General features: G+C 33.3%; 2 protein-coding genes across 2 annotated transcripts; one reads left to right on the top strand and one right to left on the bottom strand.

The window, feature by feature from the left end:
- Positions 1 to 2474: 2474 nt before the first annotated feature.
- LOC25490178 (DNA-3-methyladenine glycosylase 1) lies at positions 2475 to 5119 on the top strand. The gene is made up of 4 exons (XM_013606651.3): positions 2475 to 3066; positions 3805 to 3949; positions 4057 to 4198; positions 4519 to 5119. Exons 1-4 carry the CDS (start codon positions 2655 to 2657, stop codon positions 4813 to 4815), a joined length of 996 nt encoding a protein of 331 aa, XP_013462105.1. The 5' UTR covers positions 2475 to 2654; the 3' UTR covers positions 4816 to 5119.
- Positions 5120 to 6114: 995 nt separating this feature from the next.
- LOC25490177 (protein BRASSINAZOLE-RESISTANT 1) lies at positions 6115 to 8277 on the bottom strand. The gene is made up of 2 exons (XM_013606650.3): positions 7829 to 8277; positions 6115 to 6940 (listed from the first exon to the last, which is right to left on the bottom strand). Exons 1-2 carry the CDS (start codon positions 8069 to 8071, stop codon positions 6236 to 6238), a joined length of 948 nt encoding a protein of 315 aa, XP_013462104.1. The 5' UTR covers positions 8072 to 8277; the 3' UTR covers positions 6115 to 6235.
- Between the last annotated feature and the right edge of the window lie 5334 nt (positions 8278 to 13611).

The raw sequence follows: 13611 nt of genomic DNA, 5'->3' as shown, positions 1-13611 counted from the left end.
TCTCTGTATCAACTTTTTCTGTCTCTTAATTTTCTTTGTATTTGTGATCATTATTTATTGTTCATTATTCATTTCATGTTACATAATGTACAGAGTTCTATGATTTAGAAATTCATACATTTCATGAAAAAAAATCATACGCTTCATATAAAAAAATTACTACAGTGCAAAGTAAATATATGATTGGAGTTTAATAATGTACTTGTAGTGTAAATATGTCTGATTATATTTCATTAGCCTTAATTACACTTTTGGTCCTCACATTTTGACCAACTCACGAAAATGGTCCTACCTCTTTTAAATCGAACAAAATCGTCCCTAAATTATATGTTTTTTGCAGTTTTAGTCCTATCTCCCTATTTCTAACTCCGGAAACGCACAGAAATGACAGTTTTAGTCAAACCACATATGTTCAACCATGAAATAAACAAGGAATAAAGCATGTGGGTGCAAAGAATCTACTTTATTCAGCGCACTAACCTAATTTCTGAGATATGTTACATACCTGAAACATGTCTTAGAAATAAGGTTTTTTTTTTTAGTTGTGTGCTGAACAAAATAGATTTCTTGTACCCACATGCTTTATTCCTTGTTTATTTCATGGTTGAGCATAGGTGATTGGACTAAAACTGTCATTTCTGTGCGTTTCTGGAGTTGAAAATAGGGGGATATGACTAAAACTGCAAAAAACATATAGTTTAGGGACGATTTTGTTCGATTTAAAAGAGGTATGACCATTTTCGTGAATTGTTCAAAATGCGAGGACTAAAAGTGTAATTAAGTCATTTCATTATGGTACATGTTTGTGCATGTATTTGATTTGGTTTTTATAATAATTTATACATCAAATTAATCTCACTAAATATAATTTTAGTTTACATTTTCATCCTAAATGTATCTCTCCTTTTCGTCGAAACCTTTTTATATATTTTGCTCCAAACAGTGCTCTTCTACCATACAAAATTGCTCACTCCCACATGAACTGACCAAAATACTCTCAATTTGAGTTAACTCACATTCGGTATAAATCATAGAACTGTCATCAAAATAACCAACGTAACGGCCCATTCATTTATTGAATTTTTTGCACTATGTACTTTAAGAATTGAATACCATAGTGCTTTTGTGTGGGGTATGACCAGTCCTTTTGTTCAAAATGATATCCTGGGAAAAGAAGATAATATATGGCGTGGATATATGCTTGGCATACTTTTTTGTTTAATTATTTTGGAAGAGTATCCCTAAATATTGGTTTAGTGGTTAAATGCTTAAATAGTCTTATGTAAAACAGTTGCGTTAACCATTCATAATTATCTGACTTTAATAAGACCTACATGTCGTCTTGTACCTTTTCTTCTTCTTTGAAATTAAAATTCTTGTTATTTTAAAGTGATGTGAAATATTTGAATTGTTTTAAAAGTGGAAGTTTAGGACTCCACAACCATCACCTTGATACATATTTTGCTTGTGTGTAGCTTTTTCTTTAATAAATTTTGCTTGTGTGTAGCTAGAGGGTTAAATGCTTAGAAAGAGAAGGCACGTTACAACATACCCGACACACAAGCAATATGATATTCAGTTCTTAAAGTACATACTGCAAAAAATTAAAGGAATGGGTTGTTACCAACGTGGGTGAACTCGCGTTGATATTCGGAACGTGATTTAACTCACGTTGGATGTGAGTTAACTTGCGTTGATTATACCGAACGTAGCTTAACTCACGTTGGAAATATTTTAGTCAATTTACGTCACAGTGAGCAAATTTGTATAGAAGAAGAGCAATTTCCAACGGAGGGCGCTGCCCCTCAGCGAACGACCCAAAATATGGCAAAGCCCAAGTCATCAAAACCAGAGCTCTAGGCATATAAAATGACAACCAAAGAGAGACTGCAAATGACTCTACTACTACTGCAATGTAAGAGAGCAATTTTTACCCCAACCATTTGTTAAAAGTCACACCTAATGGAAAGGGTAAATTCGAGACTAAAGCGATTTTTAAGATACTCTATCAATGTAATGTACTATAGAGCTACTAGCACTTATTAATTTTATTCTCTAAAACTTAGTGTAGTTTAAACAGTGTCGAATTTTTGTGTTGAAATATAAATGCTCTTTTTAAAAACCAAACCACTCCAATTTTTGTCCAATTTGATCAAAGAGCTACTTTCTCTAGTATAATAACATACACAACACCGACACAGACACACGAATATGAGAGACACTAACAAGGGGTATGCTTAATCTCAAAAGTGTATATGTGCTTCAAAGGTAAGAATAACATGAGGAAAGGGTTTGTGAATGAGGAAGGCCCAACCCAAATCTAGTAGTAATGAAAATGGAGCTATTAGTCAATGGTTGTTGACTTGTGAGGGGTCACCTAGCCGTTGGGTAATCTGTACCGAACACCATTACGTGCCCTTTTGGCTTTGGATTCTTTTTCTTAACGGTAAGCAAAACAAAGCAAAGCTACCCTCCAAACAACAACACAACACGACACACACACACAATGCTTAACGTTACCGAACAATTCTGATTACGACCCTTTGCCTAAGCTTTTACCGTACTCTCTTCTCTTCCCTTCCTTTATTACTATTTCAAAACATTAATTTGTCATCACTCACTTCAAATTTCAAAATAATAATCAAATACCGAAAATGCCCGTAGCCACTAAGCTTCAATCTCATGCTAAACCGGTTACTGAACCGCGAGCTCGAGCTATTCTGAAACCAGGCGGAAACATAGTAACAGTTCATGAAGAAACAACAAAACGTAAGAAGGAGAATTTGAAGAAGAAAACACAGGTTCCAAAGATACAAGAGCGGGAAATTTCTGATTCTGTTGTGGGAAATAACAACGTCTCTTTGGACAGCACATGTTCCTCGGATTCCTCTTCAGGAAATTCATTGGTGAAAAAGGTCAACTCTGAGAATGGAAATGGAAGTGCAAAGATGAAGCGCAATAACGGGTTTAAGCCAGTGAGGATTGTCCCAGATGCTTCCCACGTGTCTCCGCCTCATAAGACCTCGGCACCGTCCAAGAGATGTGATTGGATCACACCAAATGCTGGTAAATCTGTGCTTGCATCTTCATATATCTTTATCTTGATATGCTTATGTATATACAATATTAGATTATTATGTAAATGCAAACATTATAAAAATAATCTTCTTTGTATTTATTAGTCAATGATAATCATTAAATAAAAATATTTGACTTTTAAGTGTGTCTGTTAAAAATCATGCGATACTTGATACTCTCGCATAAACCCAAAAAATATGCAGTTTAATTGTGATTTGAAAAAGATTTATGCATACATTACATCTAATAATTCCATTTTACCTGTACATTAGAGAGAATCTAGGAACTATTAATATGATAAATTGGCATAATTAAGACATGTAGATGATTGTATTTGTAGAGAGATTTTAGGAACTATCAATATTATGAGCTAGTATTTGTTAGGAATGAACCGCACGCGAATATGTCAGCCAAACGGTTTATTTCGATTGGTGAGTTTTTATATGTTTGATGGTTTGTGAGATTTTATCAGTGATTAACCATTTTCCAAAATAATTTTGGCATGTGATATATGATCAGATATATGTGTAAAAGTAAAACTAAAAAAAAAAATTACTCCCGAGTGTTTCTTTTCTTTTTGTTGTGAGGAAAGTATACTCTAAATGCACTTTTTTTGTTTATGGGATTGTGAACTTCATTTTCGGCCAAGGATGATGTCGCTTAGATTTTACTCCTACAGTGTGCATTACCTCCACTAATAATTGAGAAATGTTATTTTCTTAACAGACCCTCTTTATACTGCTTTCCATGACGATGAATGGGGTGTTCCAGTTCTTGATGATGATAGAAAGCTATTTGAGCTTCTAGTATTTTCACAGGCATTAGCAGAACACACTTGGCCAACAATCCTTAACCACAGAGACATATTCAGGCATGTCTCCATGTCTCTATCTCTAGGTCTCAATTTTTTCAAACCATTAATGCTTAATTCCATTTTCATGCTATTTGATTCTTATTTTTTGTTATCTGTTATTATAGGAAGCTTTTTGAAAATTTTGACCCATCCTCAATTGCACAATTTACTGAGAAGAATTTGGTAACACCAAAATTAAATGGCAACCCTTTGTTATCAGAACAAAAGCTACGTGCTGTTGTGGAAAATGCTAAACAATTCCTTAAGGTACCCTCAAAGTTCATGTTCTGTTTTAGAAATATGATATTATTTTGGTATGTTGCTAGATTCAATAATAGAAAAATATGAGTAAATCAACATTTTACTATTTCAAATTGTAAGAGTCTTCAATTTACTCTCTCAAATTTACAAAATAGCAATTTAATCTCTTGATGCAAGGGACTAAATTGATTGGGTTCTTTGATTTGAAGGACTAATTTACTATTTTGTAAATTTAAAACAATAAAATTGCTCGACATTTACAATTTCTGAAAACGGAAATGCTATGCATCCCAAAATCACATGGCAATTCATATACCATTTTACAGATTCAGCTGGAGTTTGGTTCATTCAGCAATTACTGCTGGAAATTTGTTAACAACAAACCAATAAAAAATGAATTTCGATATGGGCGTCAAGTACCTGTGAAGAATCCAAAAGCAGAACTCATTAGCAAGGATATGATGCGCAGAGGTTTCCAATGTGTTGGACCAAAAGTTGTTTATTCCTTCATGCAAGTAGCAGGACTCGTTAATGATCACCTAATAACATGCTTCAGGTACCAAGAATGCAACGTGGCAATCAAAACCGAAATTAAAACTGAGGTTAAGGAAATAAAGGTATAAAATGAAACTTTGAAGTTGACTCAGATGTTATCCAATTGGAGATGATATTCAAACATGTGGGGTCGATTGTTTTGCTGATTATTGTATAATAGCATAAGTATGTATTAATATGTTTATTCTTTCTTAATCTGTTTGTAATTGTATGGTACCTAACCTAACCAGAAAACGATAGGTCTTATCTTGTTTTTTGATGTCCCCACGTGAAAGTGTAATGTTTCTTTTGGGATACTTGCTGATAGGTTCTGTTTCAGTGTTCTGTAATAAATTTCCAACTTTAGCAATACATCTTGTACAATTGATAATGCTTCCATGTCCCACTATTTTTTATGATGTTGCACTTTTCCTGAAGACTAGTGTCGTGAGTTTAATAGCTAAGAAGGGAGGGCTCTCAAGAGTACATTTGATAGGTGCCTAATGTTAGCGTCCTTCCTTGCCTCATTGCTAATAAATGACAATGGATTTCCTCAGTCAATTTTGTACTCTTAAAAATAACTTTCTTTTGTTTCTAATCTAATTAATCTTTAAACTCCACTTTAGTAAGATGACTATAAATACAGTTATTTAGATTAATTCATTAATGATGAATAAACAATTACTAGTAGTAGTACATAATATGATTTTTAAAAACAAAATGACACATTCTCTTACAAGTAGTGCTACACAAATATTTTAGATTAAAAGTGAAAAAAAATGAAATTTGTTCACCATCGTTGACTCCAAGTTCGTAAAATGACCTATAGTACAATAATTAAAATTTAGGAAATTAACATTATATATTCATCTTTATTAAAAAAAAAAAAAACATTATCTATTCATCTATGCATAAATTATAAAAGGTGCCTCCTTATTTTCCATGAAACAAAGTCATTGTTCGAAATTAGTTTTCTCAAGTATTATGATAATTTAATCAAAGTACTGCAGAATCCAGGAGCCTGTTTGTGCTTTACCTGTCATAATTCTATTTAAGTTGGGTTTTGTGCATGATCTGACTGTCCGAATCCTATTGTGTAATCCATCAGTAAAGAACAGAATCCGGTTGCATGGTTTTGCTAAATAAACAGAAATATCATTTGACCAAAAAAAAAACAGAAATATCTGAACATTTTAAATTTGTCAAGTTAACAAAGGGTAGGCATGTAACCATGGGTCGTTGCACTCTCATTACTAGTTTACCCGGAACTCTTCTTTTGGGCATCCATAGATTTTAATGGATTATTATATGAAAATAGAAGAAAACACAGTAACAGAAAGTAAATCAAAATAACAATTCTTATTCTATATATGTTTAAAATTCTAAGATATTGAAAGATATATATTTATATATGTCAAAATAAGAGAATAAATGAGAGTTCTGGATATAGTTTCAAACATAAAATAAAAATGCTCATAGCATTTGGTACATTCCATATACTAGTCTTCATTAACTAGGTGCCTTTCCATTTCCAAGAGTAAGCTCCAAATCATCCAAGCCCACTTCATGAATCCTTTCCCCAACCCAAGGCTTGACCTGCACCCCAAACTCTGGCTCTGAAATCCTCATCTCCTGCATTCTGTTATGAGGCAGCATGTTATGCTGCTCATTAATTACAGGTTTCATAAAGTTCAATGTAGGAGAGACTGATTTAGCAGAAGCTGCAAAGGCTTGGAAATTCAACCACTGTCCAGACTCAACAGTAGAAGTATCAGACTCATCACATTCAGGAATAGTAGGTGGAGTATAAAGGTTCCGGTGGGATGGACTAGTAGGCGCAGAAGCTGCAAAGAAAGGGTGATTGAAGGATGTCCCTGATGCTTTGGCAATTGATTCCCATGTTGGAATCATGGGTTTAGGATTTCTTGAGGTTGGTGATGAGACAGGTGGAGTCACGGGCGCGCTGTTTGATATTCTCAAAGGTGGGAGAGACATGTTGGGGAACATGGTGCGAGCATATGGAATGTAATTTGATGCATTGTTGTTTGCATCCATACGAGACGGGCTCGGGAATGAAGAGGAAGAGGGGCTAACTTGGTAGGAAGGGATTGGACTTGGAAATGATGATGAAAGAGGACTTAGATTTTGAGATGAAAATGGGTTGTTTCTGTTGAAATTTCCTGCACCATCGCCTGGTGTTTCTGCCCTTGATCCCTGTTCAGTGTTCATTCACAAAGAATAATCGTCATAGTCCAAAACAAAATCTTATCGGATAAAGTCATGTTTGAATAAACAACTTAATTAAGCTTTATTTTATAAAATAAGTATTTATCATGTAAATGCTTATATAAAACCTACTTTTATAGTAAAAATAAGTTCATTCGGAAGTAAAAATAATAACTTATAGACATGTTTGAGACTGTATTCATAATTAAGTTCTTCCAAATAGTCACACACATCACTGATTGTTCAACTCAGATAAATCAATTCAAAGATACCCAAATCAGATTAGATTGTTCAAATCAAAATAAATCAATTCAAAGATACCCAAATCAAATTAGATTGTTCAAATCAAAGACAGCACCAATTACGATTACCAATTGTTTGTTTATTTTTTATTTTATTTTTTTGAAGAAAGATGCTCATTTATTATTGTTAAGTTTGATAGCATTTCATTTCACAAGGGAAGATTTTCCTTTTTGATACCAATGTGGCATAATTGGATGGATAGAACATACTAGACACCTACCTTAAATTGGACAAAGCAGCAAGAATATTTCACTCTTGAAAAACAAGACACAGATAACACTGAAAAAATGAACGAACTAGTAGTTGATTAATTGAGGAGTCTTTGATTCTGAAATTAATTTGACTAAAAAACACAGATTCTGAAATTTCTTTGACTGAAAAAATGAATGAAGCAAATTTCGAGACCAAACAAAATTTCATCAAAACAAAACTAGAACAAACAGATTCGATCCAACTAAAAACCGAACCAATTATAGCAAGATTTGAATCCAACAGTAAAAATGAAGATACAAAATCATGAATTAAGAAGAAGAAAAACAAGATCTCAAAAGAGTGAGAAGGAAGTAAAATTACCCTGCGATAAGTGGTGCCATCTTCTTCAACAGTCCAACCAGCTTCAGCACAAAGAGCTTTCAAGACCTCATTGTTATCACAGTGTTTTGGTAAATTATAATTCCCCTGAGACCTTAATCCCGCGTAAATCTTTGCCGCTATAGCTCTCCTCCGTCTCTCTCTCCTCCTGTTGTTCTCTCTCTCCCTCCACGACGGCTTCCGACGACTTGAATTCGCCGCCGAAGTTGCTCCGTCAGAAGCCATTCCACACTGCTGCACCTCTGAACTGCGTCGTAGCTGATTCAGACCCAAACAAAGAAACAGAGTAGTAAATGAACTCACGAGGAATGCGGTTCCTCTCCTCGTTGTTGTTCAATTTATGAATGAATGTTTTCTCCTCTCTTTCTTATACTACTGTTGTTCTTGTTTTTGTTTGGTTTTATTACAAACAAAATAAACACTGCTTTTGATGAAAGAAAAGAAAAAAGAATATGATTATATAGTAGATCAGAGCAGAGTTTGTTTTACGGTTATTATTAAAAATGTTGATAGCGTGTGTGAACGCTCACAGAATATACGGAGGACATGCATGATCAGCACCGTGGAAGCGTGATAGATGAGAGACACGCGAGTGTGGGATTTGTCGCGTGAAGGTGGACCTACATACATAACATGTGGACTGCCTCTGATCACCTAATTATTATTAGTGGTTATGGGACCCACTAGCTTGGCTTAGTTCGGCTCGGCTCGGCTTAGCTCATGAGAATGCGGGGTCCAGACATGAAAAATAAACTGCTTCGATTTTCGATGAAGAAATATTTATGTCCAAATGCTTTTGCTTTGCCTTTTCTTTGTTTTTTACAACTTTTTCTTTTCATGGGTCAAACATTTCAACCTCTATACTTGATTCCATACACCATACCTCATTGTAGAATTTTTTAGAGGCTTAAGGTTTTTATACACACTTAAAAATCATTTGATAGATGGATATTTTCCCCAAACACTGTCATTTTTATCGTTAATTATTCGGTGCAAGGAAGCAAGAATCAACTATTTTGAAACACAAATGTCATTATACATTAGCGGATAGTTTAATTAAACCATGCCAAAGTTATGTATAAACGGATTAAACATATAGTTCATGTTAGTATCTAGAAAAATCGAATGAGATCATGAAGGAAATATACCTTGAGGCCCCAACCCTACATCAACAAAACACTTTCAAGGGGTTGGAACTCATCAAAAATGTAAAAGCTTGCGTTTCAAACTGAGTCAGTTAGATTTGCATGTTAAAATTAAGAAAATGTTAAGGAGTGCTTGTCAAGCGCTCTTAAATAGTATATTCAATGTATTGTAAATTGAATTATTTAACTTTTTTAAGAAATAATATCATCATTTGAAATCCTTAAAGAATGTCATGTGTAGTATTTATTAGCAAGAGATAATTAGTTATCATGGTGGAAGTCTGGTTAGAAACTAACATGATATGATAACTAAATAGTTTTGCGATCTACCTTATAAATGTAATTTAAATATAAAAACTTGTAATCTAATATATATTGAGGAGGGATCAAATAACATATCAAATAACACCGGATGTTATTTCACTTAATACCTTTTGACAAATACAAATTTTACAAAGTTCATAGTTGATTGAAAGTATATATCATATAGATTGATGAAGTACTTACGCAATTACAGTTTTAAGTGTTTTTATTGAACATCATTTATTTTGAGAGGTCTCAATAATATATTCAATTATTTTAGATTTATGTATCATGTTTTATAACAAGATGTCATGTGCTAGCTTAAGGAGGCGAATGTTGATGCAAGAATTTCTCAAATAGCATACTTTTTACCACCATCACCCAAAAATTATAAAATTAAAAGCTCAAGTTCCCTAATTTTTCAACACTACTATGATGATGGGTGTATGGATTGATGGTGGTTTTTTTATAGGAAAAAAATAACAAATAAAGTTTACTCTGTGATATATAATGGCAAGATTGGTTACGAAGTTTATCCTAGATCCATGACTCATGTTTAGAGGTGTCAAATAGGCCGGGTCGGCCTAGGCCCGATGGGCCAATGCATACAACTGAGCTGGGCCAGCCCGGCCCGGTTGATATATGGGTTGTAAATTTTGAGCCCGTGACTGTCATATAACCTTGTGTTGTTACCGCTGTCCATTCATCAGAAGGACAAATTCTACCTGGAATAGATGCTAACTCACGCTTTAGCTTTTCCTTTTCAATTGAGAACACACTCATACAATCAGATTTTGCGGTGTTTCTACTTATCGATTCAAAATCAGGATTCAATACTTTGTTTGTTTCATTCACTCCATCATACTCAGCGAAACTAAAAGGAAGATCATGTTTAATAATGCTTCTAGAGAGTGAATCTCTGTAAGCCATATGATCAAATTTCCACCACTTCAAAAATTTAGCGTTATCGTCCAACAACTCCCCCACATCATGATTCTTAGTTTTATTACATTTCTTCAAATGACGTTTTAAGTGACTGGTGCTAGCACCACATGAATACATAACTCCACAACCATCACATTTACATTTGTCTCCCCCATCAACTATACCAATCTTTGTAAAGTATTTCCAAACATTTGATGAACCAACCTTTGTTGTATTAGCAGGAGGACCATCTAACATAACCATATCATCATCATCTGTATCCTCATTGATAGTTTCCATATATGAATCACTATTATCCATGACTGCAAATGTAATAAGTAATAAAAAATTAACAATAAGTAATAAATACAAGGATTTCATTATTTTGAATTTACACCTATGGCAATTGGCAAATAATCGTATACACTTACATATAGCTTTTCTTTCTAGGTGTAAATAGACTTAAACACAAAACAATTCAAATGTATGAGGTGATAGTGGTGAATGGTGATACACACACAAACAGACATACAAAGGAGATAGAGAAAGTATGTCAAACCTGTAAAATTATCTATAAAAGCAATGAAGATTGGCCGGAATTAACAGTACAATGACGAAACTCACCGTAGATGAGCAAGATTTTGGCCGGAATTTGCGGTCGTTGTTCTTCGTTTGTCCGAAGAAGAAGCGCGCCGCTGGTTGCTAGTTAGAAGAAGACAGAGAGCTGAGAGAAATTTGAGATTAGATTTAGGGTTTTTGTTGGTTGGAGTGGGTTGGACCTAGGTACTTGGGTTGTGTATGTGGGCCTACAAGTTAGAAATGGGCTTTATAAAAAAAATAATAATAACTCAGCCCAAAAAAAAAATTACAATTTGATTTTTATTTATTTTGAATGGGCCGGCCCGGCCCATTTTTAACATTGGGCTGAATGGGCTGGGCCAAAAAGGCCCGTGGTGCTTTTGGGCCTACTTTTTGAGGCCCGACCCAAAAAATTGGGCCAATGGGCCGGCCCGTAAGCCCCGCCTGTTTTTGACAACTCTAATGTTGCTCCTTTGTGGCGGGAAAATGACGCGCAGCATTGTAGGGGAAACACGGGAGGACAAAAAATAAGTGCCAAAAATAAAAAGATCTCAGTTCAAATTTATACGGATACGAATATAGAGTTCTTTTTAAAAAAATATTGATGTGACTTTTTTGATACTTAGGATCTGTTTGGTAAAAATAGCGGATGACTGATAAGCTAGCTGATAGTTTATAGCTGATGGTTGATAACTTATAGCTGATAAGCTACTTGAAGTGTTTGGTAAAATTAGCGGTTCAATTAGCTGATAGATGTAAAATTACATAAAATGACATTTTTAATTCATAATAAATTTATATCAATTAATATTTAAATATTTAAAAATTCAAATTGTTAATTTAATATTAGTATTAAATTAATTTTTAATTCCTAAATGTTAATTTATATTTATTTTCATTTGCCTAAAAAAATTAGATATAAAGTGTAAAAAAGTTTAAACGTAACAATAAATAAAATATAGTTTGTACAATATATATATATATATATATATATAGTGAAGGGAAACATAGTGTTCTAATTTATTTATTTTTTGTAGAAAATTATTGTCCTTGTTCTTATTCTCTACAATTCTGATATATCACACAAAAATAACATATCATTTTGCAAAAAAAAAAAGTGAAATTAAATATTGAAATAGTCACACAAAAAAAAAGCGTAACAATTGTAACGGAAAAAACTTAAACGTAACGGTAAAAAAATATCTTTTTCTATTGAGAAATAAAAGGATCTTTCATTCATAAAAAAAAATAGCATTCATATTTAAAACATATGTATTTTACTTTATAATATAATAAATGATTAAGGGTAAAAAATGGAATCTAGTTAGAATAATAAGGGTAAAATTGGAATTAATTAAAAGTGAGAAGCTATAAGCTATAAGCTCAAACGCTACTTTGAATAGCTTCTGAAAAATAGCTTATAAACTCGTGAAATAAGCTATAAGCTCATGGTAAAAAAGTGTTACCAAACAGAACTTTTGTTGTCAAACGAGCTTATAAGCTATGAGCTATAAGCTCATTTTCTGATCTTACCAAACAGACCCAAGCATTAGAAAAATGTTTTTCTTACAATAAAATAAAATTCAATTATCCAGTTCTTTTGTTGCGATTGTTTTGATGCTAAAGAGACTAATAGAATTATAACAAGAAAATGTTGACACGTAGGGAGTTTGGTAGTTTAATTGTTTTGAGGTAAGCGATAAAGAGTTTAATATGTTGAATTTAAATTTGGACGGATGATAAAAAATTGATATAATTGATTGGTTTGGCGATGATCGTAGAAATTGAACGGTTATTCATAGTGCTTTGGGATGGTGGAGGTTGAGTATTACGGTGGAGGAGAAAGGTATCTGCAAACACGTTAACCCTCTAACGTTAAAGTCAGTATTGAAAGATGTGATTATGTGCGAAAATGGTTCAAAGTGAACTTTACCTTGAGGGTGACGCCGAGTCACTTTTATATAGGCGTAGAGAACACTAACGATTCATGCGAAGTGTGACGTCATCTTAAAAGGTCATTGAAGATGACGTGTACGACAAAGATATAGTCAAAATGTACTCTCATGCGGTGATCCGCGTGGGATTTCGCATGTTCTCTAGCAGTGTTCTGCCAAATATTGTCTTGGATTTTGGCTTAATGGGACTTACTCTTAGAGGGTTTCTACCGGTCCGCAACAATAACAATTAATTATTAACATCTTTTTCTTTTAAAAAAAAAATAATTACCTTTATCATTGAAGAAAAAAAAAAACATGTGAGTTAGAATTGCGATTGTTTTTTTCTTTTTGGAAAAAACAAAGAGAAAATTGCCCTTGTCGAATTGGATATAATAGGACAATACCAACGGCAGGTGCAGCATTCGGTGAAAGGGGGCCTCGACGAATTTCGGGTATCAATATAAAAGACATGGAAGATATATCGTATTAATTTTTTAGGTATATTATTTGAACAAATATTTTCTAAAACAATCAAAATGTGCAAAGAAATGTATGTATTTACACAAAACCTAAAGCAATAAAGATAAATTAGGCAATATTTTTGTTGAGTATACTAGAGTTTGCATAAAAAGATATAACATAATTAGTGATGTGGTGGTAAACAAATAATTAATAATTAATGTATTTGAAAATTTGAAAGTGGTCTTGTAAAAATAAAGAGACAAGAAAAAACTCAAGGTCATATATTTAAAGACGAACGTGGAGTAGTATCATTATTATCCCACAATACCTTCAATACTCATCATGCTTTAATGGCTTCTTCAACTTCTTGCTTTCTCCTTAAAAATTCCCGTGTGATGCTTCTTCTCTCTCGGTT

Source organism: Medicago truncatula, chromosome 3 (genome assembly GCF_003473485.1).
Source record: "Medicago truncatula cultivar Jemalong A17 chromosome 3, MtrunA17r5.0-ANR, whole genome shotgun sequence".
Taxonomy (NCBI): Eukaryota; Viridiplantae; Streptophyta; class Magnoliopsida; order Fabales; family Fabaceae; genus Medicago; species Medicago truncatula.
The sequence above is the reverse complement of the archived record's forward strand: the minus strand, read 5'-3'. Positions and strand labels throughout refer to the sequence as shown.

Bases quoted from the DNA above. Each gene is read 5' to 3' on its own strand.
- LOC25490178 (XM_013606651.3), top strand. From the start codon at position 2,655: ATGCCCGTAGCCACTAAGCTTCAATCTCATGCTAAACCGGTTACTGAA. The intron at 3,950-4,056 runs GCATGTCTCCAT...CTGTTATTATAG, and splicing joins AACCACAGAGACATATTCAG to GAAGCTTTTTGAAAATTTTG. The intron at 4,199-4,518 runs GTACCCTCAAAG...ACCATTTTACAG, and splicing joins ATGCTAAACAATTCCTTAAG to ATTCAGCTGGAGTTTGGTTC.
- LOC25490177 (XM_013606650.3), bottom strand. From the start codon at position 8,071: ATGGCTTCTGACGGAGCAACTTCGGCGGCGAATTCAAGTCGTCGGAAG. The intron at 6,941-7,828 runs GTAATTTTACTT...AACACTGAACAG, and splicing joins ATGGCACCACTTATCGCAGG to GGATCAAGGGCAGAAACACC.